Source organism: Nomascus leucogenys, chromosome 8, assembly GCF_006542625.1.
Source record: "Nomascus leucogenys isolate Asia chromosome 8, Asia_NLE_v1, whole genome shotgun sequence".
NCBI lineage: Eukaryota > Metazoa > Chordata > Mammalia > Primates > Hylobatidae > Nomascus > Nomascus leucogenys.
In genome coordinates, this window is record NC_044388.1 from 3,919,897 (window position 1) to 3,947,157 (window position 27,261).

The 27,261-nt window shown below is 44.9% G+C and overlaps 1 protein-coding gene across 2 annotated transcripts in view; it reads left to right on the forward strand.

Annotated features, from left to right (window-relative positions):
- SENP1 (SUMO specific peptidase 1) overlaps nucleotides 1-11,896 on the forward strand; it is a 62,485-nt gene extending 50,589 nt beyond the window's left edge. For both annotated transcript variants that reach the window (XM_030816671.1, XM_004088642.3), the window contains exons 14-18: nucleotides 5,664-5,867; nucleotides 6,708-6,787; nucleotides 7,718-7,802; nucleotides 8,325-8,420; nucleotides 9,413-11,896. In XM_030816671.1, the coding sequence (XP_030672531.1) occupies nucleotides 5,664-5,867; nucleotides 6,708-6,787; nucleotides 7,718-7,802; nucleotides 8,325-8,420; nucleotides 9,413-9,475 (528 nt within the window). In that variant the 3' untranslated portion in view covers nucleotides 9,476-11,896. The remainder of the gene's footprint in view (nucleotides 1-5,663; nucleotides 5,868-6,707; nucleotides 6,788-7,717; nucleotides 7,803-8,324; nucleotides 8,421-9,412) is intronic.
- The last annotated feature ends 15,365 nt before the right edge of the window (nucleotides 11,897-27,261 follow it).

Here is a 27,261-nt window from a genome sequence, read left to right on the forward strand (position 1 = left end):
TTTTGAGACGGAATTTTGGTCTTGTTGCCCAGGCTGGAGTACAAATGGCGTGATCTTGGCTCACTGCAACCTCAGCCTCCCAGGTTCAAGCGATTCTCCTGCCCTAGCCCCCTGAGTAGCTGGGATTACAGGCATCTGCCACCACACCCAACTAATTTGTCTATTTTTAGCAGAGATGGGGTTTCACCATATTGGCCAGCCTGGTCTCGAACTCCTGACCTCAGGTGACCCACCTGCCTTGGCCTCCCAGAGTGCTGGGATTACAGATGTGAGCCACTGCGCCTGGCCAAGAAACCATTTTAAATGTAAAGACATAGGTTTACAAAAGTTAAAGGACAGAAAAAATATACCCTGCAAACATGACTCAAAGGAAAAAGTGACTTATTAACATTATACAAATTAGATTTCAGAACAAGGAATATTATCAGTAATAGAGACATTTCTTAATGATAAAGGGGTCAGTTCATCAAGAAGGCTTAACAGCCTAAATATGTACATACCTAATAACAGAACTTTGAAATATGTGAAGCATAATCTGATAGAACTGAAAGGAGAAATAGGAAAATCTATTACTGTTGGAGGTTTCACTGCCTCTGAGTAATGGATAGAATAAGTAGAAAATCAGTAAGGGTATAGAAGACTGGAACAGGTAGATTGATCCTATGCACCCAAATGTTTGTACACCAGAAACACTTTTTCCTCTACTCAGTCCTCTATGCCCTATCCTACGTGGAGAAGCAGGATAACTGGAGCACTTCTTGTCTCTCTATTATTTTCCCTCCAAAACCCTATTCTCCCTCTGATTCCTTGCTGTCAATTTATGTGGATGAATTGGAAAAATAGCAAGCTGACATGTCTCTTTTTTGGGGAATGTGTTCTACTCTATAAACCCATATTAGTTATTACCAGTTGTTTCCAATTGGAAAAGCATTGGACTGTTGGAATACAGTATTTCTAACTTCACCAGCTAGTGAAAGGCCAATGAGGAACAAACTCATAGGAAATATGGGGGACAGGAGGATGGTGAAGGAGGAATTAAGATAGAATCTACATAGCAGACTGTAATTACACTGAAACCAAGCTAACCAGGCAGACTAATTACCTACTTGGTAAGCTTCATCTCTGAAAAGAAAGAGGTATCTCCCAGCTATTCAGCATCACAATAGCCTGGTGTATAGAGAGCATATTCCTACTTGATTGGTGGTATGAAATAAGAAGTAAAACTTTATAGGGAAGTACCAAAGTCACCTGATTTTTATTGCAGAGTCAGAATTTGGAACCAGAGCACTTGCATTTTGATGAACATTCTTTTTTTTTTTTTTTTCCTGAGACAGGGTCTCACTCTGTAATCCAGGCTAGAGTGCAGTGGTGTGATCATAGCTCACTGCAGCCTCAAACTCCCGGGCTAAAGTGATCCTCCTGCCTCAGCCTCCCAAGGAGCTGGGACCACAGGAATGTGCCACCATGCCTGGCTTTTTTGTTTAGTTTTTGGAGAGAAAGTCTCACTATATTGCCCAGCCTGGTCTCGAATTCCTGGCCTCAAGTGATCCTACCACCTTAGCCTCCTAAAGTGCTAGGATTACAGGCAGGAGCCCACAGCCAGCTTTGTCTAGCATTCTGACTTTCAGAATATATATTTTTGATGGGAATGGGGGGAATTGGTAGTGGTCATAGTTTGATAATTTTTCCAAGGAGTAGTTAAATCTGAGTGATGCTCAGTAAAGAGAGGAAACAGCCTGCAAAACATTAAGTTCAACCAGACAAACCTAGCCTTAGGAATAGGTTTTCCTTAGAGAATAAAAGCTAATTGCATAAGAAGGAAAAAAACTAGGCAAAATGAAATAAACTAGTTAAGTGAATATGATGAATCCACCATTGCTGTACACTTATGTGTGGAATAAAATGATCAGAACTAAAGTTTTCTAACGTGACTCTGGCTTCCACATTATTTGAAGTGTTTCTAAATAGAACTAGCCATGATTAACCAGGGATTTATGCAAGGTCACACGGAGAATAGTAGTTATTCTCCATAAATGACTCCATAAACATGTTGCTTGCCTGTCTTTCTCTGAAAGTTTAGCTATAATTCTGATAATTTGTTCCTTGAATTGGCATGTAAGAAAAATTCTGTGTGCGTGTTTGCAGTGAGGGAAACCTGCCTTCCTGGTTTCTATAATATTACTAGGTTAGCTCCTATGAGTGAATGACCTGAACTGTACTATTCAAATGCTGCTGTTAGTCTTTTGGACTTTGTGGTTGACAAGGGTAAATTTAATTTGAAAATCAGAATGGGGAGGTCAAGGTGAAAATCTAGAGAGGTAAAATTGGGAAAATGGCTTCTGTCTCCCCAAAAGTTGTCTTGATCTCTGCTCAGAAGTATTGTCATGCCCAGGCCTTTTAGAACATTTTTTCTCAAGCTAATTAGAAGGGTTCAAAGTATAAGCATGAGAATGGCTAAAAGTCAAGACTTTACTGGTAGTGAAATGTTTTAATTCTGAAAACATGAGAAAACAATAGTTTGGCTGGTTTATTGGGGAAGAAGGAAGATACAAATAGCATTGGTCATTTATGTCATTGTGGTAACGTACAGGAAAAGGATTGAATCCTTAGTTTGAAAACATTGTAGGCTTTTCTCTGAAAGAAAAGCTTTTTTCAGCTTCAGCCTGGCAGCTCTTCAAATAAAATCTCAAAGGAACAAGGCACTATAAACAACCCACCCATCCCTAAACATGACTGCATAAACAAGTAGACGCTTATGGCCAAGGCTGCGAAGGCAGCAGGAAGGGTAGCTCCTTAAGCACCAAGAGCCACAGTGAGCAAATAGAGGCAAGTGTGGGTCCCAGAAAAGGTGACAGGTGGACTAACGTTGACAGTTAGTCCTCAGATTGTGGTATATTGATGAGAAAAACAGCAAGCACAGGGCTCATCTACTTTTATCTCCTTATTTCAAAGGGAATTTAGGATCTGCTGGTGCTAAGAGAGTCTTGTTTGAGGAAAGGGCTGTTGCCAACTTGGCGTGGGGGACCGTTGTCTTCACAAAAGTCAAGCAAATGCTGTCACCATCACTGCTCCTCTTTCATCTTGAACACTGTGATCCCTTCTCTCATTTCTTTTTCCTTCGTCTTCAGCCCTCCTCTGTGAGATGACATGTAGGACTTTTTTGTTCTCTCTTAGCTTGTTTTTTTGGTTTGATTGTGTCTTGGCTGAACTATGGCAATTTTCCTCATTTGGATGGAGTAATAGCTAAAAAATTGAGGAGAAAGACTTGAATCCAAATTCTGCCTTGGATGTCAGATTTACATTCTCAGCTAATGTGGGGAGCATTGAGGTCACCAAACTCCCTTCTACTGGGATCTAGGGGAAATGAAAAAGAACCCAGATCATTCCTTAGAGCTAATTAACTAGTTGACTTTGGAGGAAGCCATTTCCCTCTTAGTTGAGAAGCTTTGGTTGGGTGCAGCAATGGAAGAGGAATTCTCAAAGGGAACAGATACCATGGTGTCTGATCACTGGGGTTCTCTGTTCTTGTTCAGCTGTGTTGGTCTTTAGCTTTCTAGTGAACCCTCTCAAGGTGAAAAAACAAGCGAAACTCAGGCTGTGTTAAGTCCAGCTAAGCTTCCTTGGTTTCCGGAACTCTTTCCTCTTGAAAAATAGAATAGTGATGTATAGCATGACACTCATTTATGTCATTCTTTTTTTTTTTTTTTTTTTTTTTTCACTTCAGACTTACAATTCCAGAGGTAATCTCTGATAGGCACCTAAGGGAGATGTATCTCCATGGCAGTCACGTGCTTCACCGTCCTTATCTCTGTGCCTGATTCCTTTCACCTCCTGCTTCAGTCCTTATTTCTTGTTGGAATATATAAGCTGTCTGCCCCTATGGAAGGTTTTGCTTACAGTAACTGACAGGTCATCTGCTTATGTCTTGGATTGAAGGGTTTACCCTATAACATGGCCAACATTATAAGATGGGTAGAAGGCCAGAGGAATCAGTGAATTCCTTCTTGCCAATTTTTGCTTGTTAGAGAACATAGTTTACCGCCTAGAAATCTGTACTTGCTGGGAAGATCCTACTGCATTTGTGGCTGCCTTCAGAAACCTAGAGGCAGTCTTTAGCACCATTATCCTGAGGGGCAGAGTTAGACTGAAAACTTATAGTTGAGAAATACCTGATTCTAATTGTGTCTTGATTAATTATTATCTATAACAACTGAGCTCCAGTTATCTATTGGGCATCTCACTAGGCAGAGAATAAGCCACAACCTGAGTCCTTTGGGCTGGCTGGGCCTGTTGCTCAGTCATCAGAGCTGCAGAGAAAACAGTGTCTTTCTTCAGTCCTAGCCTTCCCCCACCTCAGAGCTCTGCCTCATGGCGAGTGGTTTTCCCGCAGCTGCCTAGGCATCCTCATCTATAGGCCCTTTCTCTAGTCTAGACCATGCTCCGGTGTTCCTGGCAGTGTTCCCTGCTGCCTACCCAGTATGTCGTTGCTTACTGTTGGGCAGTAGCTCACTGTTCTGGCATCCTGGTGTGTAAATATTTGTCAAAGAACAGGGGCATTTTCCCATTCCCCAAAAAGCATTCTGAAAAATGTGCCTGTTTTCTTAGTCATATTTCCAAGCTGTGGATCAGTTAGCCCATTCATTCCTTGCAGTTGACACACACTGGCCTGACCTCAGCTGGCCACATAAAGTAAGTATGCAGTAACTTCCGGCACAATAACTTTCAAGTTTTAGTACCAAAGAGTCCTGGACCTAATGGAACCATACACAACGTAGTCACTATTAGAGAAGATGTCGTTTCAGTAACAGAAAGAATCACACATCTCCCCACTTAGCCATTGTAATTTCTTTCCACACTTAATATTGAAGGCATAAATGGAATCAACAAAGATGAGAAAGCTAACCATGTAGATTCTGGGGTAGAACGTTATTCTTCATGTTTGTGACTTGACTTTAGGTCTCATATAAGGTAGGTTTTTATACTTCCATGTGTGCCTTTATATAAAGGTGACATTGGTGAGCTACTATCAGTTTACAGGTGTTTTTCCAGTATAATTGATGGCTTCTCCTGTCACTTAGTTCTACTTGAGACCAAAAGAGTTTGCCTCTGCAGGATGGGTTATTAAGTTGAAAAGGCAGTCTTTAACCATGGAGCAGAGTTTTCCATCTTTGTGTAAAACCATGTGGCTCTCATATAAAGTTTGAGTTCTTGATTTTAACTTGACTAACACTAGGCTCTAACTGAGCTCAGTATCTACTTAAATTGCTCACACAGTTCCAGTAGATAAAGGTAACTGCTAATGTGCATTATTAAACTGCTTGCATGCCTTCCTTTCCTTTTCTGTAAGCCTCACCTTAACACCCCTCTTTCTGCAGTCTTTTGACCTAACCTTCAGTCTTCTACAAGCCTCGCCAACGTCTGCTCATTTGTACCCTCAACCCCAAAATATATATGTCAGCTTTTTCTCTTTTCACCATTTATAGCACTTCAGTCTTCCCCCTTCTAGTCAGAATTTGATTTAGAGAAATGAGTCTGTTGGATGTTGAAGACTTAATTCCGTTTATTAGGAAACAATTACATATGCTATTCAACATAGCAACTGCAACTATTTTGAAAGGCTAGGCCTGAGCGTCTATTCTAACAGGTGTAATTTCTTCCCACAGATCATTAATTTCTACATGAATATGCTGATGGAGCGAAGTAAAGAGAAGGGCTTGCCAAGTGTGCATGCATTTAATACCTTTTTCTTCACTAAATTAAAAACAGCTGGTTATCAGGCAGTGAAACGTTGGACAAAGAAAGTAGATGTATTTTCTGTTGACATTCTTTTGGTGCCCATTCACCTGGGAGTACACTGGTGTCTAGCTGTGAGTACCCCTTTCATTTTTGATAAAATGTAAAAGCTATGTAACTATAGAACACACAGAGGGTAGTGAGTAGTAGTTCTACATGTTCCCTTGATTATTGAGAAAAAGAGTGTTTAGTAGTAGGTTGACTAAAATCAGATAGATCAATGAACTTCCTATCAAGATTGGGATATAGATTTTGAAGAAAGCTGTGGAATTTCCTTTTCTAGAAATATTTAAAAGAGAGTTATAGGGTGTCTAAGCAGCCTTAAAGGAAGGCATGGGGGGAAAAAGTGACTTATTAATGATGCTGCCACTCAGATTCTGTGACTGTTATTTTCAGCCTAATCATAACTTACCTTGCATACTTGGTAATTTAATATTTTTATGACTCTGTGAGCATTAGCTTAATGTGTTAATAAAACTATTTCACAGTCTGTTTTGGATTACATTTGAAAAGCATAAAGCCAAAAGGAACTTCTCAATATAAAGAAATAAAACCCAGAATCTGCTCACCATCTTTCTGAAACTTTGTGGAAATGATTTTGAGATACTCACCTTATATTCCCTGAAAATCATGTAGTTTCTTCACTGTTGCCCACTTTGCAGAAGGAGAGAATGAACATTAGAAAAAGGCTTCACAGCAATGAGGCCATCTGTTGATCAGTGCCATCATAGTTTTATGTAAATAACCATTTTTTTCTCTACAGATTAAGCATAATATAATGTAAAATATCAGTCAAACTTGTCATGATTTTGTAGGAAGTCTGGCAAAAGGTTCCAAAGGGCAGGGAAGGGAAAAAGCTGATAAACTGATTTTCTTCATTTTGTAAACACACAGATTTTTTTTCTTATTCTCAGGTTGTGGACTTTAGAAAGAAGAATATTACCTATTACGACTCTATGGGTGGGATAAACAATGAAGCCTGCAGAATCCTCTTGTAAGTAGGGAGTTGAGGACAGAAGAGTTTGATATCGTGTATAGATGGTGTTTTTCCAGTAATTGAACTCAGTTGTTTGATACCTTCAATGGAGTGATTGATAAAATCTTCATATTAAGTAAAAATGCGTATTTTGTATCTAAGTAAGTTTAATTTTAAAACAATACCAAAGTATGCCTTAATGGGAGCAATTACTATCCTAATGCCCTAAAATATAGACTAGATATAAAGATATAGATGCTACTTAGAAATCATTTAATCCAACCTCCTAATTTTTCAGATGAGACCAAGGCCCACAGAGGTGCCTTTGATTTGCCCAGGTCCTATTAGTTAGTGGCTCAGGTGGACCAGAATGCAAATCTCTTTATGCTCCACCTGTTTCATTTTCCAAAATACCTATTCCTCACTGTACCACTCTGATGGCCAGGAGGAAGTAGATTCCACAATGGTGAACAGTTTGCACTTAAAAGAGTGCTCTATCAAAGGTATGCACTCAATACATTGTTGATTTGGATTTAATTTTTAGATAGGAGAGCCAAGCCTAACAATAGTAAATAAATACCTCAATAGTACCAGAAAAACACTTTTCTTCCATTAGATTGAGTTCTAAAGGACCATATAAACCAAGGAAAAGAATAAAAAGAATTGTTCCTCAGAAGGAATGGTAGGTAGAAGGAGCTTAACTATTAGAGGCAGAGGTCATGTTCCTTTTGAGTTGACAGAGTGGACATTAGGAGACAAGCTAGAAGAGGCATGCTCAGCTCTGGAGAAAACTTAACAATCCAGGGATTCCCTGCCCAGCATTATATACTCTTCCTGAGAAGAGCAGATGAAACAAATTTGTTCTTAGGGATTGTCAGCCCCTTCTTAGTGTGGCAGCTGTCATCGATGTTCCCCACTGCTTATCTCATTCTCTCCTGATACCTTTAGGCAATACCTAAAGCAAGAAAGCATTGACAAGAAAAGGAAAGAGTTTGACACCAATGGCTGGCAGCTCTTCAGCAAGAAAAGCCAGGTACCTTTCATCTTGATGAAATAAAAATCCTAAGAGTAGGGTATTTGGGGAGGAAAGAATTTTACTGCTTAATTCCCAGGGACCACCTGTCTTTGTGTCTAGCCTGACTTCAGCTTGGTTGGTTGGTTTGTGGGGGAGGATAAATTAAGCTATCCATAGGGAAAGTGATAGTGTGTTTCTTATGTAGAACTAGGTTTTCTAAATGCCCAGATATTTTACTAAGCTTTTCACTCCTAAGGGGAGTGTTTGCTGATTATTTGGCCTCTGGGGGAGGGAGCAGTTTTTATATCCTTAGGTGCCATGGAAGTCTGAGATATTCTCCTATTTGATTAATACGGAGTACACAGACCTGACTGGAATGTTGTATTTTGTTTCTTTGAGCCTCTGTTGTCCTTGGGGGCCAGAGTCATCTGTTTATAATTTAGAGAAACCTGTACAATTTATATCTTTTGGTTCTTATTTTTAATCTAAGAAGGAAAGAAGCTTGGAAAGATGTCATTTTTGTTGTTGTTGGTCTTCCAGGAAATTCCACAGCAGATGAATGGAAGTGACTGTGGGATGTTTGCCTGCAAATATGCTGACTGTATTACCAAAGACAGACCAATCAACTTCACACAGGTGAACTGAGCCTTCCATAGGGAGCTCTAGGATTACCTTGTCTCCAAGCTGCCCTGTAGATGTTTTTCTCTCCAGTTGTTCTCTTTAGGGGCCTCTGCCCTAACCTTTAGCATGCTTCAGCCCATGATTCATAACACTGATGGTTACTGCCTGAGCCACATCACAAAAGAAAATTAGTGATAAGCCACGTCCTGGGTTACCACACCTCAGTTATTGTAGTAAAGGTTTCCTGGTCAAGAGCAGAACCTTCTCTGCCTGTCTCCTCTACCTACTGTAACTTCTAGAGAGAACTGGGACCAGAGCAAGTTTCTTTAGTTCCCTTGCATTTCGTTAGTAGTCAGGTTTGGGAATAGGCCATACCTCAATCTCCTAGTGTAATTTGTTATGCTGCCCCCTCCCCTGACGCCTCACTTGATGAATCTGGTCAGTCTTCTCTTAGAGAGTGATTGGTCATTTCTGTCCGTGTGGTCTCTCAGACCAAAGTGGATTGAGATTAGAGATTATGGTTTATTCTGATGTGTTCTCCACTTAAGTCTTTTACTTCTGTTTGAATCAGTGGCTTTACCAGATTTTTCTACCATAGCCCTTTGTCTAGACCAGCCTGAGCTGACTCTTGAAGTTCCCTTAATTATTCTAAAAGGTAAATTTTTTATTTTTAGGCCTAGGCTCATATCCTCTTAAAAGTTCAACATAGAGGACTTATTAGACACCATTCTCAAAATGCTTAGAGACATGTGGGCATAGCCTGGGGATTCCTGGAAATACCCAGTGTAACTTCTAAGGCTATAACGATGAAAAATAACAATAGAAATTACAATAGAAAAAGCAATGAAAAGAAAAAAACCACATGTAACCAAGAATGAATAATTTAAAAGACCAGAAATGCAACTGAGACTGTTTGTTGAAAACCTTGCAAAAGAAAGAAGTATGGGGAAAGGAGTATCAGGTCTAGACAAAAGCATTGAAAATGAAGGGTGTCTGTGTCCCTACAGCAACACATGCCGTACTTCCGGAAGCGGATGGTCTGGGAGATCCTCCACCGGAAACTCTTGTGAAGACTGTCCCAGTCAGCAGACCTTGACCATGTGGGGGACCAGCTCTTTGTTGTCTACAGCCAGAGACCTTGGAAACAGCTGCTCCCAGCCCTCTGTTCTTGTAACACCCTTGATCCTGGACCAGGCCCTGGCGAGATGCATTCACAAGCACATCTGCCTTTCCTTTTGTATCTCAGATACTATTTTTGCAAAGAAACTTTGGTGCTGTGAAAGGGGTGAGGGACATCCCTAAGCTGAAGAGAGAGACTGCTTTTCACTTCTTCAGTTCTGCCATCTTGTTTTCAAAGGGCTCCAGCCTCACTCAGTCCCTAATTGTGGGACTGAGAAAAGCTTGGAAAGAATCTTGGTTTCATATAAATTCTTGTTGTTAGGCCTTACTAAGAAGTAGGAAAGGGCATGGGCAAAAGGTAGGGATAAAAACCACCAGCATATACATGGACATACACACACACAAACACACACACACACACACAAACACACAATTTTCACGATGTATAGTCAGGAATGTGACTGTAAACTGGACTTTGGGGCACAGGCATAAGTCCCTTCCTCCAGGACCTTTCCTATTTATATGTCCCTATACAAAATCCATCTGCTTTTATATGTAGCTGTTTTATCATCTGTAGCTTCATCCTATCCGGAGGCACAGCACATGAGCCCTGGACAGGTCCCAAAGTTCCAAGCAGTCCTTTCCTTAAAAGCAGGGGTTTGCATGTGCTACCAACACATGATAGGGGGAAGACCCACCCAGGGAGCGGTTTCGGTGGCGCAACAAAGCACCACTTTTACTGTTGCCTACTTCTGACCAAGAGGAAAAAGGACCTTAGTATTTAGCATAAAATTCCAGCATTGGATGAATGCAGGTCTAGTTTGGTCTGTGGCTAGTTTAAATATGTTTCTAACCACAGAGAATTTCATATATATACATATATATACACATACATATACATATATATCTATGTATATGTATAAAATTTCACAGGGATATGCTTTTTTTTTTTTAAAGACTGAATGTGTTCACCATTTAGCCTGTAGATTTATTTCCATTTTCCAAATTCCAGCACACACAGATCCCAGCCCCTATGAGTAGGGTGTTTGTGGACTACCTAATGGAATATTTTGAGGCCTGGATGAACTTTGCCATATGGGTAGAGGTTACAGAGGGAGGTGATATTTTCAGCTAAAAAAAAAACGGGTGGAGTTTGGACTGATCAACTTGAGATTTAAAAACTGCTATTCCTTTTGTTCTTTCTAGCATCTGTCCCCACCCTCTGAGAGCTCCTCAGGCTTAGATAGTGAAGTGATCAAATGCCAGTGTCATTTTGTACTTAAGTTCCAAAGTAGGAACATTTTATACTTTTTTCTGTATTGTAATAGGTAGTTTTGTATGAAATCTTTTTCTCCTCTCCCCTTGTACCGCATTCTTTCCAGCATTGTGCTTTTTCCCTGGGCTTATTTGAAAATTTTACTGTTTTATACAAGCTCGTTTAGTACATTTTTCTATGTTTTACCACAAGTTACAATTTGAAAAGAAAACTATTTTTTTTAAATATTCCATTGTTAACTGAATGTTACTGTTTCCACTCCAGCAACTACGTGTCCTCCTTCAACTGTCTGCCTTTTGGGGAAAGACCACCTTTTGTGTGTTTGTTTTCTCTCTCTCTTTCTTTCCCTTTCTCTTTCTATCTCTCTTTATTTTTCTTTCTTTTTCTTTGTTTTTGAGTTTTCTGTAGGAAATAAATAGCTTTATATATATGAGTTGCTGGGGACCTTCACATTCTCTTTTAGAAAGCTGTGGCATGCAGTCTCATTGCAGGACTCCTGGAATATTGTCTGGTTCTTGGTATTTACTGTATGTAAGCAACAACTTGAAAGGTGGCAATATGGTGTAGATTTGGACTATGAATCAAAAGACCTTTTTCAGGTTCTTTCACTATTGTCTGGGGGACTCAGAACAAGATTGTTCTCTGTATTTATTGTTTGTCCATTTAGGTAACATCTGTCTTACCTTCCTCACAGACTTTGTACAGACCAAAGCAACAAATATTTATTGCCATGTATAGCAGAAAATGAAACATGCAACAAAAGCACTTTGAAAAATATATAAGGAATTGTTGAGCCTGTCTGAATTTGGGCCCCCTTTCTGACTAATGCAGTTTTGCACAAGGTAGAAGTTAGTGACCCTGAGACCATCTTACCACCCTGGACCTGGTCCAAATACAGACTTACACAGTGGACCATTCTTTCCTGAGCTAGCCAACAAGAGCAGAAGTAGTATCTGGAAACTTTCCCCTTTGTTTAGGGGTAGGCTTTGATGACCAGGAAAAAAAAAAGGTATTTCTGCATTTTGTGGCCCAAAGGCATGTTATTAATATCTTATGTAATTTGCTTTAAACTAAATAAGACTTTTTTTCTCCTGTCTTCCCCTTTCTCCTGTGTCCAGTGCTCATATTCACCTGCCTTTCCTAAAAAAGGAATATTTGAGGGATGATAAGCACTAGATGCCAGCTATAGAGACCTCAACAGAAACTGTAGTCCCAAGAATCACTCCGAGACCCTGAACAGAGAATATCAGAGAGACCTTTCTTACCCATTTGAGAAACACATGGTCTGAGGCACAGAGGCTAGTTACATCCAATTTGTCACCTGGGACCCACCATTGCTCCCAGGAGTCCTATTTAGGGTTGAATGTAAGAGTACTTTTCCTTCATCCAGCCTGGGGAATTTGTGTCAATTGACTCCTCTATATGAGATGCTTCATAATTCTATGTGGAATTAATTTCTGTATTCTTTAGCCACTGTAATCATGCTAGCATCTTCTACCCACTGCCCCCAGCAATGTTAGCACCAAGATCCCAAGTAGAAACAGAGATAACCTGGAAAAGCACTTCCACCAACCCCATCCCATAGCCTGTCCATTACTGCCTGGTTTTACACGGCCCTTAAGCGGCTCTAGTGGGTAAAGGGGGAAGAGTTCACTTAAGAGCCCCAATGTTTTTAATGTTTCAGCTTCTGGTCCTATGCCATCCCTCCAGCTTGTAAATATCTCTTTTCCGGAGTAAGAGAGAGGACTGACACCTGGGGTTTCTTTTTGTTTGGTCCACCTGGATGGACCAGCATGAGGTGGAATATGATGCTTTCACCCTGGGAGTTCACATACCGAAGAGAGCCAGAAAAAGAGGTGTTAGGCTATTAGGCCCTATTGTTAAACAGGCCACATGGTGAACTCCTGGGAAGGGTACCTTATTTCCCTGCCCAGGAGCAATGCATCTACAACTTGGAATTCCAAAAATATGGGAAGGGACAAGGCTCATCTCAGCATCCTTTATTATAAGTCTAGGGCCTTGTTTTACCTGTACGGACTCCTAACATCTGTCTACTAAGAACACACACTATCGTTCCCAGCTTTGAAGGTGGAAAAGGAAACATGGGACAGAGGGTTATGCTGGTCACCTGTTAAAATAAAGGATACCTTACACATGCTTCCTTTGTGGGAGAGAAAAGAGTGGCTAGGAGGCTTTGAGCTGGAGAGGGACCTCGAGGAAATGTTATTGTGGGCTGTCTCTTTGGCCTGTCAGGGAGGTGGTAGGGATAATTCCAATTATGTGAATGGTTAGACCAGGTGTCCAGGGGTCTTATCAAACTCTAAGATTCTGGAATGGTATTAAGCGCCACAATGTTGCTGGGAAGAGGAAGTCAAGGCAGAGATTCAAAGTTAAATTTTTAAGGCCACTGGCTTAACACTGGCTTGGTTTTAGAGTTAAGGCGACAAGACCTTAGCTGCAGACTTTTCTCCATTCCAGTCTAAGGAGTAGCCATCAATTCCTTACTTCTGGAGATTGCCTTATCCTTTGCAGAATGCAAGTGCTAGGAAAGGAAAAATTGTGGAAGAGTGGCACACAAGAAGTCCAGAGTCCAGTCCACTGGGGACCCCTCATTCAATTTACTTTTATTCTTTTCACAAATACCTACTGAGTAATCCCATCTCTTTGATGCCTTCCCTGATCACATGATCTTAATATCTCTCATCTGGACATCTGCGGCCCTTATAATCAGAAAATAAGTCCACATGGTATTTGTATTGTAATTCACCTTTTGCATCGTGAATGGACTGAGACATGTAGTCACCAAGGGCAGGTAAATGATTTGGTGCTTTTTTTTCAAACCAGGAATAAAAGCTGTTTCTTTCTGGCCTGCCAGTGATGAGATAGAGGTAATTATTCAACATTTATTTAGAAAGACAACATTGTGGGCCAGGCACAGTGGCTCACACCTGTAATCCCAGCACATTGGGAGGCTGAGGTGGGAGGATCCCTTGAGCCCAAGAGTTCGAAATCAGCCTGGGCAACACAAAAAAAAATTCAAAAAGAAAAAAATTATTGTGGAGGAAGGAAGACTGCTCATGGCAGCCTGCAACCTCCTTTGTGATCCCAAATCGTTCATCTCTGGCCTCAAACCTAACACTCCACTCTGCCCTTAACAAAAACACCTTCCTCGGCATTTAGCATGCTCTTTGGGGTGGGTGGGAGTTCTCAGTCTCTATCCCAGGGGCCTTGTGAAAGTATTTTCTCTACACAGCTTTCTGTTAAATAGTTTCCTCCATCCTTTTTATTTCCAGTGATATTGTGCATCCCTCATAGATTGAGACTCTGAGTCTTTTACTTCTAGGAAGCCCCTTAGGCTAGGTGTCTTACAATCATGTGTTTAAGCACTGGGCTTAGGCGCCCTGAAGGGTAGAGTGAAAAGATGGTTTGACTATGGAAATAAAAGCCACCTTGTTCTCAGGGTTTTATAGCCTGCTGACCTTGTCCTCCGGATCTTAGAGTCTATTAGAGTCTGTAGACCTTATAGTTAACTAATTTAGGAGGCTAAGCAAACACCAAGCAATACACCTTATCAAGAAGGCAGACTCATAGGCATGTACTTCCATACAGAGCTAGAAGTAGAGGATGAAGGGGCAAAGGTGGAGGTAAGGCAGGGATAATGTTGCCTTTATCTGCCTATCTATATGATTCTTCCTAATTTTTAAAAAGTTGACTTATTTAAAATAAACTGTGGATCTTGCTTTCTTGCTTTGACTGGAAACTCCCTGGTAAAAAGGACTTGATGGTGTTTGTCTCTCTGTCCCCCTGTCTCTGTGGCTGTTTGCTCTGTCTCTGTCTGTGCCTGTGTCTCCTGATCCAAGCTGGACCAGTGATTGGATCCTTGGTGTGGTCTGGATTTCTGAGTCCACCCCTTACCCAGGAGTCTGAATACTGTTCATTCATTTATTTCATCCCATATACCTGGAAGTGAAGTGTGGAACGCAAATAACATGCAAATTTTTGGCTCTTTGGCACTTTAAAAAACCAAACCTGTCTGTGGAGCCTGCCAGAGAACTTTCCTGAGGCCAAACACACCAGTCAGGACTTCCAACCCACCCTGCTAACTGTGGCCTTGTGTTTTTGCTCCTCTCCCGCACCTCTTTCTTCTCACAATATAACTTCGAAGTGAAGTGCTTGCCACTTTTCTACCTGTAAAACTCACATGCATGACAGTAAAACATAAGAAAGCACCAACTTCTCAAAAATCTATTATTTTGGGGGAATAGTTTTCTCTATGTTGGGTTAGAAGATCCTCTTCTTGTCCCCAGGATGTTCTCAAATTCTAAGGTTTTCTTTTAGTCGTAGTTAAGACTTTGAAGTCAATTGAATATGGAGTGAGTAGGGAAATCTTCAAGCCACTCGCTCTTCTGATTCCTGAATGTGGTTAAAGATAGCTGACGAATGCCTGGGTCTGCACCAGGTATCACCAGTCAGGCAATAGACTGTCCCTGAGAATGGGGACCTGGACCTAACCATGAGTCAGAGTCAGCCTTTATCCCAGACCACTCCCTGGGTATCTGGTCTAGTCTTGGGCTCTGCAGAACGTTACAAAGGGAAGGGGGTGGGGTGCCTGTTCCTTGAACCCCAGGAAAAATATTTTACTTCCTTACCTTCCTGTGCCTCATTTTTCCATTGTCCCATCACCAGCCAATCATCTCTGCCTGTAAGAGTCAACCCACCACTTTTCCAGTAGCATCCCCCACCACTCTCCCCTGCCCACTCTGCCTCAGCCACAATGGCCTCTTTGGTGTTTGTCTAAGAAGCCAAGCGTGCTTTTACCTCAGGGCCATTCTACTCAATGCTTCCTCTGGGCTCTGGTGGAATGTCACCCTATACCCCAATTCTCACACCCTATAGCTTTCTTACCCTCAGTTTTTCCCCATAGCACTTAACAGCATCTAACTATATTACAAGTTGACTCTCCCTTATCTGAAATGCTTGGGACCAGAAGTGTCTCAGATTTTGGAATATTTGCATTATACTTACCAGTTGAGCATTCCAAATCTGAAACCCAAAATGCTCCAATGAGCGTTTCCTTTGAGTGTCATGTCAGCACACAAAAAAATTCAATTTTGGAGCATTTCAGATTTGGGATGCCCAATCTGTATTAAATGATTTGTTTTATCCATCTCTCACTAAAATATCTGTTCTGGTCATTATGTATTCCAGGTGCCTAGAATAGTTGAAGGGAAGAATGAATTCCTGTTATTTAGCATCTTTGACCTGTGCTTCACTTCCGTCATGAAGCCTCCACCCTATGCCAGGTTCTCACATCTTTGTGTCTAGTTTATACTTCCTACCTCAGAGTCTCTGGCTTCAAGTTCATTGTCCATTTGGCAGTTAGAGTTGTTGTCTTCAAATAGTGTTAATGATAATATGAACATTTATCGAGACCCTGGCTTGAGACTTACATGCCAAATACTTTATATGTATTACTTCATTTAATCGTCACAAATCTATGATGTAGGTACATTATTATCCCCATTTCTCAGACGAGAAAATGAGGAGGATAGGGATTGAATAATTTGCCCAGAGTCTCACAGATTTTCAGTGACAGAAACAGGGAGCATATGACTCCAAAACCCCTAAAAGTGCTAGAATCTGCTGCTTCCACGTGGCCACACAACTTCATCTCAACAGGAAAAATGCCTGACCTAGACTCCAAGGGGACTCGACCAAAGTGAAACCAAATAAGAGAACCTTTGGGGCCGGGCGCGGTGGCTCACGCTTGTAATCCCAGCACTTTGGGAGGCCGAGGCGGGCGGATCACGAGGTCAGGAGATCGAGACCACGGTGAAACCCCGTCTCTACTAAAAATACAAAAAATTAGCCGGGCGTGGTGGCGGGCGCCTGTAGTCCCAGCTACTCGGAGAGGCTGAGGCAGGAGAATGGCGTGAACCCAGGAGGCGGAGCTTGCAGTGAGCCGAGATTGAGCCACTGCACTCTAGCCTGGGTGAAAAAGCGAGACTCCGTCTCAAAAAAAAAAAAAAAAAAAAAAGAGAACCTTTGACAAAGTTCTCAAAGTCATCTTCTGCTTTTCTCTCGTGAGCAAGATTGAGGTCCTTATTTGTCTTTTCATCATAGTTTGGAGGTCAAGGCGAATGAGAAGATCCCTCTGCCATTGGGTTCAGTTTCTCTTGGCTTCTCCGGACAGGGATAACAAGGAATTCTCCTCACCTCTCCCATGACAACCCTGTCCTGTCTGTCCTTTTTCTTTTTGGCTCGTACTTTCATCCTCTGCTCTTGGCTGTGCACATTAGCAAACCTCTTTTCCCTCAAGGTCTCTAGTCTGAATCCAGAAAGGGGAAGCCTGGGGATTGAAGGTGGTGAGGTAGGGAGACATCAAGTGGATTCAGCCTGTCCCCACCGATGGCCTCAGGAATCCAGTGTGCCAGGCGGTGGCCCTCTCTGGGGATGACCTGGGGACCTATACTTGTAGGAATTTGGAAATATTTCTAGTGCTCTATTTTATCTGTTTGCCTTGGTCTGTGTCTTCTGCTCTGTCTCTTCAGCGTGGAGTTTCCTCGGCCATTCCTACTGGTTTGAGAATGTCAGGAATGCAGAGCCTTGTGCCCTCCCTCTCCTCCACCTCCCACCCCCATACACTGAGCCCCTCTGCCCTGTAGAGGCGGAAGTTAGTTCAGCTACAGACTGAGGGGGAGGGGTGCCGCCCTGTTACTGGAGAAGGAAGACAGCACACATTCTGGCTCAACCCTTCCTCCCGCCCTCTCTCCTATTTCATCCCCAAAATCAGTCTGCCACTTTCATCTTCCTCTTCAACAGACGGCCTTTCCCACCCTCACCCCTCACTGGAGGCCTCTCTTGATGGTAATTACTCCTAATTGTTTTCCCTTGGCTCACGAAGCCTTTCCTTGCCTGCCCTGAGCCAACAGCTCTCCTGTGTCTGCTCAGAAAATGGGCTCAACTCGCACGGAAAGAGAGGCTAGCCTCTTTGGGCTTCAAAACCCTGGCTTTCTAGATCTAAGTCAGAGGGGAGGCACCCACTTGGGCTCTCTTAAGGCAAATTGCAACAGAGAATAGTGACCAAACCCCAGCAGCAAGGTCTCCTGAGGAGCTCTGAGCATTTCACTGAAGATCTCAGCACCAGAGAAGGTCCTTTGTGTCTGGCTAGGAAAGGGAACTACAGGACTCTTGAATGGAGTCTCCAAGCCCCACAGCTCTGGCCTTGGTGGTGTGGAGATGCCTATCTCTCGTCAGCCATTCCCCTTCTCACCAGAGGACCATCCTCCACCTCCCACGCCCCTCAGTTCCATGTACCATCCTACACCCCAGCCAATAAGGTGAGAAGGCCTTTCCCCAGAGCTTGAGACCATCTCACATCCCCTCACTCACTTGGTCATGCACATACAGGCTGGCTTTATGTTGCTCCCTCCTGGTAGCCCCTACTTCCGTATCGACACCACAGTAACTGGTGGTACGGGTGAGGAAGGAGGGTGAAGATCATGGGTAGTGGGGTGGTGAGGAGGTATACACACTGTCCCTTTCTCTTGCAGCAGGGCTACTGATCCTGATTCATTCTACCCTCAAAAGAAGGTCCCTAGTGGTCTAGGGCTCTTGAAAATCCTGTCTACCCCCAGAAAAGAATTGTGTGGTATCACTGAAAGAGGAGATGACATAGAAATATTTTATTTATTCATTCATTCATTCAACAAGTACTTAGTGAATGCCTACTATGGTGCTGGAAACTTTCTGCATCTCTTGGCCCAGGCATGTAACACTTTGCTCTAGCCCAAGCCTAAAATATCCTGTCCCAGGGCTCAGTTCCATGGCACCTGGCAGCCTGAGCCACATCGCCTCCCACCCACCTCCACCCCAACTCATTGCTGCTTTGTGCAGCTGTAAAGCCTCTTCTAGTGGGCAAAACAGGCTCTGCAAGAAGAGGCCTGAGAAGTAGACATAAGAATGGAGGAAAAGCCAGTTTTACCAAATCCTAGACCTCTAAGGAGTCTCGAAGACACACCATAAAGGGCCTGAGCTGAGCTATTTACCTTAGACTCAAAGATAGCATGGTTGGACCTTCTGAAGCTAGGTCTCTTTTTCCTTCTTTCCTATATCGGGGCCAGGGAATCAAATTCGATTTTTAACAGAATGTTTACATGAATCTAAGAGTCTTCATTTATTTATTTACCCATCTCTCCATTCATCCTTCTATTCATTCAACTGCTTACTCAGTATTCTAGGAGCTACTCTGTGCCAGGCATGGGGATAGAGGGAGGAATGTAGTATGGTCGCTGGTCTACGGGCCTATCCTTTGGTCCCCAAGTTCTCTCTCTCAGCTTTGGCTACTTCAGATCTTCCTTCTCTTCTTGTGTAGGGGACCAGACTCCAACCCAGGAAGTCTCTCAATGGGTAACTGGAATTCCTACATCAGAGGCCACTGGTAGTCAGGGCCAGCCAGGGGAATAGAGGCCAGGCTAGTGATAGGAGGAATGAGGAAGGTGCCGCCAGGCCACTGAGCCCATCACTGTGGTTTGGCTCCTCTGGTGAAAAAATAGCAAGCCTGGACAACCATCTCCCTGTGTCCTGAGCTCTGGGTTGCTCCCAGATGGGAGCTGCTCCATTAAACAAACCACAGCCAAAGGCAATAGGGGCCCAGGCCCGCAGAGCACTAGAAGGGGGAGTGGGAACCTGGGGCCCAGGACAGAATGTGAGCCAAGCCCGTCCATCACAGGCACAGTGGTGTGAGTGAGGCCCAATGGCTGGATGGAGGGATGAACCCACGTAGCAGGAGCTGAAGGTGAGTCAGGGTATGAGTTGCCACTCCCAGACTCAGGCACAGGACAAATCTGAGACGGCCACACAGCAAATAAAGTCAGCTTTCTAGAGTCTGGTTTAGGAATTAGCTGAAGATTCTTCCCCCAAAAGTGCCCAGCTGGGTAATAGGTTGAGAATAGGGTTGAGAAGAGAAGATTATGACCAGACACCAGTGGGGTGGGGAGCATGTATGCATATGTGCGTGTGCTATTTTGAGTTTCGGACTGTGTAATTTCTTTCTCCTGTGTCTTCTACTTCAGTCTAAAACCAGAAGAACTCTGAGTGGTTTGGGCTTCCCCAGGCCTCTCCTCCCCTTTCCACATGTGGCTGAGGGTGAGTTAATGGGACCTGCACACACAGAGGCTCACACAGCTTTGCAGACAGAGGCCCATTCATACCAGGAGTGCGCAGCACCTCTCTCCCGGGTTGGCCTGCAGTGCTGGTCCTGTACCACCAGCATGTGCGAATGAGGGACGTGCGCCCTTGCACATGCAGCCTTGCTCTTCAGCACACACACATGGCCACACTCAGCTCTTTTAACCCTTTACCACCATGTGCAAGGTGGCTCTTGGTTCTTGGCTTGGGCTCTGGCTTTGCCTTTTTTAGTTTTTTTTACCCAGTCTGGGACCCACCTGAGTTAACCCTTAAACAACCTCCTCAGAACCCCAGGCAGTCCACCTTGGTGGCACTTGCTAACTTTCCAGTGCCCGGGAAGGGGAATGAACACAATCTCAGCCAAAGAACAGCATGGAGATGCCACCTTCCAGTGGAGCGAAAGAGAGGACTGTTAACATCTGGATGCAAGCCCCAGCTATGCCACTAGCAAACTGTGGGACCTCAGGCAAGTTATTTGACCCCGCTGGACTTCAGTCTCTGAACTGTGAGGTGAGAGAAGAGCTTGAGGAGGGGTAAACCTGAGGGCCACAGATAACCCCCTGAAATGATACACAAAACATGTAGAATTCTACATTTTGCTGGAAAGAGGTTTCATGAGTTTAGCCAGCTTCTTCTGGGACCCTTGAACCCCCTCAAAAGCTGAGAACCAGTGAACTTGAACATTCCAAGACTCTGTATGAGTCAGTTTCTTTGTAAGTGATGCGGATATGGCCATTAGGGTCCACTCAGTCATCTAAGGTCAGTGTCAACATCACCTTGCCCCTAGTGTCTGAAGTTAGTTCCCCTACATGACCCCAATCCTATACCCCTAGGTTGTGGAACCACAGGCCCCTATCACACCCAGGAAGAGCTCAGCTCCGGGTCAGACTGATGCTTTCTCACCGGATGGACCCCTTTGTTGAATGGGGTCCAGTCTAGCAGGAGCCGTGGAATGGAGGCTGGGTGAATATCAGGAATCATAACCGTGATACTGGTGTCTACTGAGTGCTTACTATGTACCAGGCATTGTGTAACAAACCAATAAAGCACACACTACCATTATTTCCACTTCACATATGAGGAAACCGAGGCTCCTGGAGATCGTCAGTTGCTCGGGATCACTCAACCAGCAAATAGAAGACACTAGTACTGAGAGAAGATCTGTCTGACTCCAAAGTCTCTACTCTTAGAAGAGAAGGAATGAGAGGACACTGGGGGGATGACCCCATCTCTGATGACATTTCAGATGCATTGGGCACTGCGGTGCAGCATTTGGGGCACAAAGCTGCATGAGGGATCTCTCTGGGGAGAAGAGGCCAGAGCCAGCAGTCTACCTGAGCCAGTCCTTGGGGGTATGAGGGCAGCTGGGAGGCTGGATGAAGGCACTGGCTCTCCAGAGCTTTCGCCGAGGCCTTGCTCAAAAGCCTCTTTGTTCACTGTTCCAGCTTCCACAAGAAGCTCTCCACCCCTGGGTCCTCAGGGACCTTGGGCTGCCCCACCAGCATACAGGGGTCTCCAGTCCCTCCCACTGTCAGCCAGAAAACAGCCAGCCCTCATCACTCTACAGGATTTTTAAAAGGATGGGTGGCTCAGGGACAAGGGACAGGATTGCTAGGGAGATACGGTGGGCAGGAGGGACTGTGTTAGGAAGAATCAGTGGAAGGCCTGTAAGCTGGCTGCTCCCCAGACAAACATTTTACTTCTTTTGGAGGCCAGGAATGAAAGACTTATTAACTGTTTATATTACTTAAAAGAGTTTTGCAAATGCTTATTAATTTGCAGTTATTAATATTAATTAATTATTATTGATTATTGAAAGACTGAGAGTCCACTTGCTAACACTGTTTCTCTGTCTTCTTCCTGTAATCCCTCCCATTGCCCCCTTCCAGCCTCTGTGCTATCAGAAAGAGTGAGGAAGACTGGAAAATATGCCAGTGGGATACTTGACAGGTCCCCTTGAACTGAACTCCAGCCTTCTTCATCCCCAGAGTGGCATCTAGAAGGAACCAGAGTATGCAGGAAGGAGTCCCGGCCCGGAGGTTCTGGAGGGTAGAGTCAGCTCCACTGGGAGCAGGGAATCAGGGCATCTCTAGTGCCTTTTCTACTTCTCTTACTGAACACTCCTAAGACTGGTTTTCTTCCACTTTTTCTATGGCCCTTCTGGATCTGAGGTCTGTCTCCTCTTGAGGGTAGGGATGGCGGTCATTGTTACATTTCCTAAGCTCAGGAAGAATATGATTCACAGCTCTGTGGGAGCCTAACTTTCTCTGGCTCCTCCTGCTTGCCTGGGCCCCACTCCCAAAACCTCTCCTGCTCCCTGCTCCCGCTCAACAGTGACCTCCTGCTCCGCTCCGGTACAGCCTGTCTTTCTGCTCTGGGGCTTGTGGTGTTAGAAGTCCTCGGGACTAGGTGGGCCAAGGACAGACTAGAAATTACTTAAGACACAGGAAGGCAGGGTACTATATAAAAAAGTAAGATTTAATTTCTGATATTTCATATTTTTAAAGCATCAAAGTAATCCTCATGGCAAAAGTTAGAACTTCGTCAGACTTCTTTATACTTAATCGTTAGAATTGCTTTTATTTTGAATACCAATCGTTAGAAGCTTTACAACAGCATCTTGTCCACTTCCCAGCCTCTAGTCTAACTCAAACATATCCAGGGAGTAGACCCCAGCCCGCCTCACTCTAACTCTGGGCTCAAAACTTAGGAAGGTCTTTCTGTTACCGAAATAAACACCTCTTGGTCACACGAACAACAATCGTTTAATTCAAGGCAAATTTCCAAAAGAGTTCCCTTTGCTTTACAAACACCACCTGACCAGGCCTGCAAGGGAACAGGAACCATTTTAAGGAGCCCCCACCACGTAGGGCCTCTTGGTCGCTGTGCTGTTGATGAGGACATCATCTGCAAGATCGCTGTTTTCCCTCTGGCCGTGGCTGGATGAGCCCAGTGTGCTGTTCTCATTGTTTGGGTGCAGCATCACAGGCTATGAGTTGAAAATTGGCTCTCCATGGACAGTCCTCAGCACTACATTTTTTTCGGTGACTCTCACCAGACCCACAGATGAATTTACCTTCTCTGCGTGTGCCTTTCGACTGGTTCTGTTTCAGGGAACTGCAAGCTCAATAAGCTCCACTGTTCTACCAAGCTGGAAAAACAGCCACATCTCTGTTCTCTCGGCCAGACCCTGAGGCCTGGAGTCCTGCCTTTGGGAATTCCAGCATTCTAGAAAGTTAGAGCTAGACAAGACCTCAGCCTTCATCTAGTCTTGCTCTGACCACTGTACGGATGGGGAAACCAAGGCATGGGCTAGGGAGGACTTAAGGAGTATAAAATGTTGGGCTTTCTTTTGTCAAACCCAGCATGTGCCTCCTATAGGCACCAGTGGTCTCTGCAAGTCCTGGCCTGCTGGCCTCGCAGCCACAGAGAGCTCGGACTCTTTCAGGCAGCTCACTTCGTTGCTGGAACAATAGCAATGTTCTTCTAATATTGGGCGAAAATTGGCCTTCCGTCTTCCTTTAATGCTCACCTGCTTGTGCAGTCTCCAAGGAGAGATAGGCCTGCATAGAACAATTGGAAATTAATTCATCCTTAAAGGAAGTGGAGCAGACTGTCCCAGGTCATTCTTGGGCAGCCTCTGCCATCAGATTGGAGAGAAGGCCCAGCGCTCTGGGTCTACACAGACTCTGAATATAGAGACCTGGATTCATGTTTTATTGCCTAAGAGCTATTAATACACGATGGTGAGCATGTTACTAACCTGTTTAAGCCTCAGTTTCCTCTACTGTGAAAACACAGATAATAAGAGTTTCCTATGTTGGTTCATTCTCTGTATGGCCCACCCATGATCCTAAGATGGCTACCTAGAGAAACATGGCTAAAGGAATGGGTCATTCCCTCTTGTCTTGCTGGCACCATACGACTTGGAGAGCCTGTTCAGATATGCTTCCATAGATTTTCTCAACAGCCCTGGGAGATAGACAGGGAGGTTTATTATTTATGGTTTACAGATAAGAGAACCAGGCTGGGAAATTCTAAGTGGTTTGTACAAGGTCTCCCAGCTAAAAAGCGGGAGAACTGGGACTTGAATCCAGGCCTCCTTAATTTAGTGACAGTGCAGACTTGCTCCTTGCCATCAGGCCTGGCTCCTGGGAAGGAACACTTTGAGAAGCCTTAGTGGGGCTTGGTCTCGTGCCTCACCCAGGGCCCAGCCATAGTGGGTGCTCCGGGGACCTTTGTCTTTTCTGCCACAGCCTGAGCCAGAGTGGAAGCTGGGCTGTGCAGCAGAGCAGGAACCTAGCAGGTGGCAGGGACAGCCTGGCTGTGCCTGCCTTCTCCCTTGGTGGTGGGGACCACATGCTAAGCTACGTCTGTAAACATGGCCACAGCCTCTTTCTGATCCCTTGAGCTCTGTGTCTCTGCATACACGTCTCTTGGTTTTCTTTCTCCTTTGACTTCACTCTCCTCCCCACTCTCCCCATGCCCCTCCTCTGTCCTGGACTTGATCTTCTGTCTCCTGGCCTCCTTGTCTCCCTCAACATCCAGTGTATCTTGTTTTTTTCTCTTGTTGACTTCCTCTTTCCCCGTCTCTCCCGCAGTTCCTCCTTTGGATCTTCCTGGGTCAAGCAGACAAGTGAGAGGCTTCTGCCGTGCTCAGGGCAAGAGGCTATTGAGCTGCCCTTCCGTCCCCTCCTCCCTCCCCACGCATCCCTCTCCCTTGCCCTGGCCCCTCATCACCTTAGCTGGCTCCTCCTTGATGCATGGGCTGAGGCGAAGGTACAGGGAGGCAGTTAGTTAGAGCAGCTTCCCTGGATACAAAAGCTTCTTTCTACTCCTTGGAGATGAGGTTTCCAGGCAGGTTATTTTTATAGCAGGGCTCAGGCAGGATTCTTCAGAGAAAATAGGCACAGTCATACACACCAGTCCTTCACACCCTTCAGCCCCTTCCCTGGAGAGGGGCCCCGCCTAGCTATGCCAACACAGGGACGCCCACCACCCCAGAGGGGCTGTGGGGGCTGCTGCTGGGATATCAAGAGGCCAGGGGTCTGGGATGTGGGAGGGGGCGCCAAGGAGGGAGACTGGCAGAGGTCCCCTGCAGCCCCAATCAGGCCAGGAGGAGATGGCTGGAAACTTGGGGTCCCTGCCTCACCACTGGGGCCAGAGTCTTAGGTCCGGCATCTGTAGGGGAGAGTCAGATTCAAATGCAGGCGTAACCCAAATTTTCTAAATGCCTACCAAGTGCCAGGCACTGTGCTTGCAGTTTACAAACACATTTTACTTATTCCTCATCACTGAATTCACTGAATTCAGTAGAAGTCATTTCTATAAGTTGCCATTTAGTATTGGCCTCCATGTGCCTGGCACTCTGTCAGGTGCTAGGGAGACAAGATTAAATGACACGTGGAGAGAGAGAGAGCTCAGAGAGCTTTCCAACTGGTGAGGCATTGATTAAATCCCTTACTATGAAGATTTCAAGGTGGATATTTTTATGCTCATTTTGCAGATGAGAAAAGAGACTCAGTGAGGTCAAGTGACTTGTCCAGGGAAGCTTGGACCTTTGATGTCAAGGGCATAAGGGATCAGGGACTCAGAGATCTCTTGGGGCAGGTTTCTTGGGGGTAGAAATGTCAGCTAAGAGGGTGTAGAGGGCAAGAAGCCTGAGATGGGATAAGGGAACCAGGTACAAATCCACGTGCAGTTTTCCTGGTGTCTCGGGCCATTCCACACCTAGGGTGGAGCACACGTGGTCCCTCATTCTTGAGGGCAGGCAGTCAGCAATACCATGTCTAGCAGATCCCAGAAAGGAAGGCCTTTCATAACCAGGTTTGCTGCAGTCTTCTCAAAGCTCCTTTATGAGGAAGCCTCAGGTTAAAAAAAAACTTCATAAATCATGTGCATTCCCCATCGGGCATGACAAAAATACATGACCCCTGTGGGTCCCTGCCCAGTGAAGGCAAACAGCTCACTGAAGCAACGCTGGGAGTGCACACAGGCCTGCCACTGTCCTCCCTCAGCCGAGCATGTTCCCCAGCTCGGGGCAGCCCCCATCATCCTTGGCAGGCCAGGGAATTCCAGATACCAGACAATCATTCTAATGACTCTTCAGGAGTGAGTTTCAGTGTGCTGCCTCAGCCTCCACAGGCATTCGGCCTTTTTTTTTTTTTCTTTTGAGGTGGAGTCTCGCTCTGTCACCAGGCTGGAGTGCAGTGGTGCGATCTCGGCTCACCACAACCTCTGCCTCCTGGGTTCAAGCAATTCTCCTGCCTCAGCCTCCTGAGTAGCTGGGACTACAGGCGTGCGCCACCACGCCCAGCTAATTTTTGTATTTTTAGTAGAGACGGGGTTTCACCATGTTGCCCAGGATGGTCTCGATCTCTTGACCTGGTGGTCCGCTTGCCTCAGCTTCTCAAAGTGCTGGGATTACAGGCGTGAGCCACCGCGCCCGGCCTCATTCAGCCTTTTTATGACTAATTCTGGAATGAAGGAATGTGTCTGTTTCAGAAGTTCCAAGTATCAATAGGTAGAGTTCTAGTGAATTCCCAGAGCCTGGGGAGCCCCAGAATAACACATCCTAGTGTCTACATTTGCTTATCTTTAAAAGGGAGCTAATAATACTCACGTCTTGGGGTATGAAGAGTTTGCAGACAGGCAGTGCCGAGCCCAGCGCCTAATGCATGGCAAGCACTCCAGCCTCCTCCTGTGCGCCAGGCTCAATCTCCACTCATTCATCAGGCGCGTGCCCAGTGCCCGTGGTGTGCTGAGCGTGTGCTGGGCGCGGGGTTCAGAGTCTCCTGGGGCCCAGTCCCTGTCCTCCAGGAGTTTACATAGAACAGCCTCTGGGACTCCCAGCATCAGGCAAGACAAACTGGTGGCCCTTCCAGGACCCAAGGCCTTCCGTCCCCAGCCTGAGTCAGGGGTACCCCCCCCTCAATTCCCCAGTTACCTTCCCACCACTCTCCAAGGTCTCAGTTTATTGTTTTTTCATTCTACCGGGGGCTGACCTTAGTTGTGGTTTAATGGCCTTTTCCTCCTGCGGCCCCTCTTAACTGACACCTGGAATGCCTCTCTGAGCTGCCTCTCGCCTTTCTGTCTCTGCTAATGAGGTTTCTAACAAAGCCATGTGTCGCTGGAAGTCTGCTCACAGAGGGACTGCTGGACTGTAGCCTGGGGGACCCGGGCTCTGTGGGAGGAAGGGCATGTGGCAAGGGGGGAGGGCCAAGGGAACACAACATTTCTTTCAGAAAAGGCTGAGGCCTGGGGCGAGGGAAG